Source organism: Morone saxatilis, unplaced genomic scaffold (assembly GCF_004916995.1).
Source record: "Morone saxatilis isolate NCDOM2014 unplaced genomic scaffold, NCSU_SB_2.0 Contig0, whole genome shotgun sequence".
Classification (NCBI taxonomy): Eukaryota; Metazoa; Chordata; class Actinopteri; family Moronidae; genus Morone; species Morone saxatilis.
Genome location: NW_023339650.1, coordinates 15532832 through 15539900, shown reverse-complemented (window position 1 = coordinate 15539900; position 7069 = coordinate 15532832). Strand labels below are relative to the sequence as shown.

Here is a 7069-nt window from a genome sequence, read left to right as displayed (position 1 = left end):
ATACCAGGCTGCAGCCCGCTCAATGTCAATGGGTCACATATGCTTACACTGTTTCTCCTATTACTCATAGACTTCAGCATGTCCTCCCTCTTTTTCTTTCTCTCACACATCTCCTTCATGCACGCACACACACACACAATTCCCTCTGTGCAGAAAGATGGATGGGATGTTCCCAAACCACAGGTGCTGCTCTACTTGTGAGTCTTTCGCATTCTTCACCACACAGTCCAGGCCTGCTCAGTTTTTTACTTTTTACTGTTTTCCCCAGTGGTGATTACTATGGTACTTCAGTTGTGGATAATGAGGAGCATAGAATATTAGTAATACAGTATACGATCAATCTGCCTGTCTATTTAGAGCTCTTTGGGAATGAGATTCTTTTGCAAGAACTCGACAAACCTCATGAACTTGAAACTTTGATGTCCAACGCTGCTCCCCAAGACATGGCATCCTATCCAGACCGCCACTAGATGGGGTTAGTTTAATTTCCAACTTGTGTGTTTGCTGGTAACTTTCCCTGAAACCTAAACCACATTCTTACTCTACTGTGCAAGCTGCGCCACCTTGTGGTGGATATTATCAGTCGCCTATAATAAATTAAAGCAAAGCTCACACTGTCAGAATCAGTTTTATTGCCAAGCATGTTTTCACATACAAGGTAAATTGGTGCGTAATAACAATAAACATAGACAAATATAAATATAAATAAACAGAATAAAAAGAGACCAATATATACAAATATAAAAGACAATATGTACAATATGAGTATGTGTGTGGTTGATGTGTCATCCAGACAGTGCAAGGAGTGAACAAAATAACACCACAATAAAAGGCAGGGATTCCAGGGGGTACTTGAAGAGACCGTAAAGTAGTTCAGCTAATTTGTAAAAATAGATCCAAAAATGTACCCATACATTTTGTGTTTAGGAGGAAAATAAACACTCAAATGGGATTGGAAATTGGTGGGATATAGACAGAGTTGGAATGAGTATGTTCACGGGTTTACTTGGGTATTCCCATGTTATGCTCCTTTATGCTCCTTATCCTCTGCAAGAGGCAAATGTTGCACTTTTTACTCCATTGTATTTATAACCCAAAAGCAGTGTCTAACTGGGGCCCCTTGTCCTGTTTCAGATGTGTCAGGATTTTCAGAGTGATTTCCCCTCTAAACCTCAAAGTTTCACTTACTTAACTGTTTAACATTGAAAGAAACCATACTATATAATATTTCAGATATAAAAATATGTGAAAAAAGACTTGTTTCTTCTTTCAGATTTATCAGATTTGGTCATTTGGAAGACCCTGACCCTTAGGTCGGGAACCACTGGACTAAACTGAATCTAAAGTAGTTAAAATTAGCTCAACCTAAACCAGCTACAACAGTAAAATGCTGCTTACACATTGATGCATCAGTAACAAATCATGTCATATATAGTAATCAGTCACAAGGGACTTTTTACTGCAGAACTTTTACTTTTGTTTTTGTTAAAACTTCTGTATTTCTCTTAGGTAAGGTAAAAATACTTATAGTGGAGTGGAGTGTACTTTTTGTGGTATTGGTAATTTTACTTTAATAAATAGTACTTCCACAACTGGTCTGTGATCCTAAGTAGATTTATTTGTACAGTAGTCAACTATGGTCACTCGGAGCACCTTATCATTAAGTGTTGAGATTGAGTGTACTTGAAAACTAGTTAGCAAAAAGTCTCCAAAAACCTAAAAAAAAAGAAGAACAATTGATTGAGTAATCCAGTTTCTTTCTGCACAAATGGTGGTTGTATAAATGCAATCTTGGCTCACTACTAAAATGCAAGCTTAAACATCAACAGAAACACTATGCCTTGTATAAATCCAGTATCAAACAATTGAAAGGGTATTAAAAAGGGGTACTCCTGCCCATCTGATAGGACTGGTGGGATACATCAGATAAGAGACAAAAGTGAGGCCATAGCTTTGATTGGTGTTGAACTGAACTGTATCATATGTTGAAGTCCAAAGGAATCAGTTGTTCTCATACTGAACTTATTTAAGGTCAAACAAAATCTGTGTAGGATCTGGTTTACTCATCCATTTCAGACCTCATCTACCAACAACCCTATTATTTACAACATTAGGTATGAAACAAGAAGATAAATTGCATTTTTTTTACTTTTTTTAAAGAGGCGTATGAACCACTTCTCCCTGCTTAATGTGAACTGAGGGATCTACTCTCGCAGTAGATTCAAAAAGTAGATTAAACTGGAATACACAAACATATTCAGAATATGCTAAAGATGTGCTGAGTAGTAATATTGCCATTAGTGCTCTCCAGTTAGCACAAATTAAAGACATCTGCCCCGGTCCCCAAGGACATCCATAGTGAGGCCTCACTTCTGCAGTGCATGTTGTTATTCACTTGGCCGATTTCCTGTCGTGAGAGAAAGAAGGAAAATAAAACTAAATGTGGTCTCACCTGAATTCAGCAGGTAGGCAGATCTTGTCTGGTGCCACAACCTCAGTGGCCACAATAACATCCCAGCTTTTGTTTTTTGCACCTGATGTGCCAGACTGTAGCTCAAATGTACTCTGTTTCTTTTGTTTTCTTCCTCCAGCTGTCTCTTCCTTTTGCCTTTTTATGTGTCAGTAGATATACAATAATATAACAATTGATAATGAAATTCAAGATATTTTTTTCAGCTTTTATGCCTTTATTGGTTGGGATAGCGAGCAGCTGGAGACAGACGAGGAAAGGGGGTAGAGGAGAGAGCGGGTTAGAGGAGAGAGGGGATGACACGCAGCAAAGGGCCGCAGGTCGGATTCAAACCCTGGGCCGCTGCAGCAAGGACTCAGCCTTGGTACATGGGTCGCCAGCTCTACCCACTGAGCTAACCGGGCACAATATTTTAATTTAACTTCCAGCCTTAAACCATCTTTAATCGAAAATCTAATGAGCACACAGTATATCAGCCTTAGACCGTTTAGTGTGTAAATATGGGGTTGATTTGTTTTGCATTGTGGAGATATCACAGACAGAACTCAGGATGCAAACCTCAGACCTCAGCTTTGAAACACTGCCTGAAGCACTTTTCTCTAATTTCAGATTGATGTCAGATTGATTGCCACCATTTCTGTGTGGGGGTGTTATGAAGCTGTGATTATGCGACATAGACCTCATCGCCCACAGCTAACCCATCAGAGAGGATTGAAAAGCGCTCCACCAGCCCACCATTTAGACTTGCGTGGCTTTGATGTTTTCAGTTTTTAGTGGCACAGGCCACACAAGTAAAGAGATGTCCTTTTCTTCTGCATGTTGCAATGAATTTCATGCAGATTGTGTGGCTTTTACTAAAAATCTATGCATCCAAGCATTCAGTGTGCTGCTTTTTGAAGCTGGTAAAACTGAAATCCTGTGCTTCGAAAGTTGTGGCTGCACATGGTAAGTTCTCATGGCAGTGGCATCTGTCTATCTGTTTGTCTGTCTACCACCTGTCTGAGCTACAGCCGTTGTGAGGCCATTGTGGGAAACATCTTCTCACGGCAGTTTGAATGGGCATCCGTACAATCCATCCATCTGTAAAAACTGCCAAGTCATAGCCAGACTCAGACGAGGTTCAACAGTTAAAGAGTGCTGGCACAGACTGTCTAGTCAGATCGAAAACATTGTTGATTGAACTAGCCACATTCAAATAGTTTCCAACCACACCAGGTACGTTACACCAGTGAAAGCACTCAAGTGATTTCTCATGTATAGTTGATATAAGCTGTTGAGCTCATCACTTTCATCCTCATTTTTAGCATATGTACTTGAGACTACAGTTTCTTTTCTACTTGTTTTTGTGCTGTGGGGACAGAAGAGCAAAGAAGAAAACTGCAGAAGGTTTTAGATTTCTCTCATTTTTTAATTGTTGTTATACCATTGTTTTTTATTCAGTTACAGCAGCACACGAGAAATACACAATGTATCAAATGTAAAAACACAAACACTCAAAAAACAGTATTTATACAAATATACAGTTTATACAGTGATTCGAGAAAAAAACGTGCCTGTCAGTATATAAATGAAATCAATATAAAACTGTAAAGACTGTTTTTGCTAACAAGTTGAAAACGTTAATGTTGCTCTGCTAGTAGCAAGTAATGCATGAGGAACAAAATGAAAAATACGATCACATCGAACTAGGCTCAGGTCTCAGGTTGCAGATTTTTAGGAAAATGTGCATTTATATTGAAAGGGCAGGAGTAGTATCAGTGTCTGACATGACAGAGGGACGTTTGGGAACTATTTTACTGAGCCCTCCTTTGCTCATACCACCAACACACAACTTCACAATCCTCAGGAGGTCTTGTCTGAACCGAACTCCAATGAAAACATACAGCAATGGATTCAGGCAGGCATGAGTGTATGCCAGGCTCTTGGCAACCTGTCCAGCTACATCAAAACCAATAACAGTTGCACATTCGGTCATAGTAGTATTAGCTGCCTGCGCAGCCTCCACTATCAGCAGACTGTTGTAAGGCAGCTGAGAGAGAACAAACACAAAGACCACAGCAAAGATGACACGTAGGGCCTTGTGCTTTTCAAAGCTCCTGGCCTGCAGAAGTGTGTGAATGATGACAGAATAACAAAAGAACATAATCAGTAGAGGAAGGCAGAAGCCCATGCAAATCTGCAGGCATAGCACCAGGATCTTAGTCCGGTTATTTTCGTTGTTCCAGTAGACCAGACTACAGGACTGCCCATTTTGGTCGCTCTTCACCTGGGCAAAGATAAACTCAGGGAGGGCCAGGAGAGTGGAAACAAGCCAGACACCCAGGCAGGCAAGTTTGCTGTAGAACAGCCTCTTTTTCTTCAGGTTCTGGGCCTTGGTGACTTGCACAATAGCAATGTAGCGGTCCACGCTAATGCAGGTGAGCAAGAACATGCTGCTGAAGAAGTTGATTTTATAGATAGCGGACACCATTTTGCAGAGAGTGATGCCAAAGTCCCAGCCCTTGATGGCATCGGCAGCCCAGAAGGGCAGCATGCACAAGAAGAGGAGGTCAGCCACAGCGAGATTTAGCAGATACACGTCGGTCATTGTTTTCAGGCGGTGGCGAACAGTGGTGTAGATCCAAACCACCATCAGGTTACCCACGGCACCAAGGATAAAGATCATCCAGAAGAGAGGTGGTTCGTACTGTCCACGAAAGTCCCTGACCCAGCTTCTGTCGCACATGCCTGTGTTTTCAGTCGGCCCTGTATCATAGTCATCTGAGTAGTCAAAAGGGTCCTGCAATCAGAAACATAAAACCAGATTATCTGATGTGGTGTTGCAAAAATGTGCAACAGATACACTGCTCTTTTTTTCTCAGTTTTCATTTCCTGTCACTGGTGTCAGCGTTTCACAACATAACGTGCTTCTAGTGTGATATGACATCAAACGCTGTCTGTGACGTACAAGTTAACCAGAGCGCATAAAGAACTGCTGTCAGGTGCAGGTGTTGTGTCTGTGCAGGAGAAACCACACCACTTCCTGCCGCTATCCAAGCCTGAAGGGGGTAAACGATCCCTAGGGGCTCCAGAAAGGGGCCCACAGCAGAACTCAGTACCCCCAGAAGCATCAAGTTTAGATTTAGGTCAGAGATAAACAGTGAGGGGGGGAAGCTGGGGCTTAGGTTTTCACAAACAATGGAAAATGTGATGCTCATTCGGCTGTGACTGTGGCATTTGAGTGTCCTATAGATGTCTGTATTAGATAAACCTACTGTACCTGGAGCATGAAATCATAAACATAACATAAACAAAAAAGAATACAAAATATATCATATTTCATAAAGAGCGCTGACATGGTTTTGTTAAGACAGCAACGCAGTTGTAAGTTTTACCATTGGGTATTAAAATCATACTTTATATATTATGGCATATACAAACATTGAGATGCACATGCACTATAAACACATTTTACAACCGATTCAATCATACATTAGCATTTTCTATATTACAGGTTAATTTTTTTTTCACTTGTGTCATGGCTGCAGATAAATATCCCAAATTAATACTTACAGTTCCAGTATAATTAATTTCTGTAGTCATAATAGTTGTAAATGCCTCCTCCATGTTATCTAAAAGAACCAGAGGATATAAACATAAGACAACACACCAAAACCTTGTAAAAACGTAACAAGACAAAAAAATAACATATGTAGAAAATTAGGCTTAAAGGCTCAATAGAAAATGTAGAAACTTTAGAAAAATAAATATTTTTAAGTCAGTGAATCACTTACCCACTCAGTGATGAAACCTCTCAGTCAAAGTTTTGTTTCTTTGTCTAGGTTGTTCAACTGGTAACTTCAACAACCCCGACCTCATCTTATATGGCTTCTCTTCTTGTGGTTAGATCACGTGATGAAATACATCACATCTGACAACTCTCACTCTAGATAGAAACATTATACTTACCCTCTGTGCTGCCTATGTCTTTTCCCAAATACAAGCTATGAGCTGAACAGCACTAATAAAACATTGATAACATTGAACCAGTTTCAAGGGGAAGCAGCAACTTTCTCACTGAAGTGTGGTCATCAGGCTGGAACCAAAACAATACACCCACATTCCTTCCACAGCGAAAGAGGTTTTATCGAGTCGAAGCTCGTTTTTGGCACACTTTGTGGATGCAGGTGGAGCACTTAACACCACAGATGATTGATGTATGAAACTGAAAACTGTATGGTGTGATTAAAGACCCAAGCCGGAGGAGCATAGTTGATTTTGAGATGTCAGCCCCACAGTTTCATAGCTAAGGCAGTGTGGTCTTGAGCCTAAAATGACTGCCCAAGCAACTATCGTTGCCCATAAAATGTCCTCTTGCGAAAGGAAGAAGTGTGTGAGGGAAGTCTTTTTGGGAGGTTTTTGGGCGATTTCACTTACAAATAGCGGTGATGACATGCCTTTGACGTAGAAAGACAACGACAACAGTAAAAAAGTAAAGTTGTTTTAGGAATAAGTCACCATTTTGGGAAATGCAATTATTATATATAATAATAATAATAATAATAATAATAATAATAATAATAATAATAATAATAAAGTATATACTATACTGAAGCCAAA

The 7069-nt window shown here is 40.1% G+C and overlaps 1 protein-coding gene across 1 annotated transcript; it reads right to left on the bottom strand.

The window, feature by feature from the left end:
- Positions 1 to 3864: 3864 nt before the first annotated feature.
- ccr9b (chemokine (C-C motif) receptor 9b) lies at positions 3865 to 6509 on the bottom strand. Its single transcript, XM_035653482.1, has 3 exons — positions 6244 to 6509; positions 6023 to 6081; positions 3865 to 5249 (listed from the first exon to the last, which is right to left on the bottom strand). Exons 2-3 carry the CDS (start codon positions 6074 to 6076, stop codon positions 4200 to 4202), a joined length of 1104 nt encoding a protein of 367 aa, XP_035509375.1. The 5' UTR covers positions 6077 to 6081; positions 6244 to 6509; the 3' UTR covers positions 3865 to 4199.
- Positions 6510 to 7069: the final 560 nt, after the last annotated feature.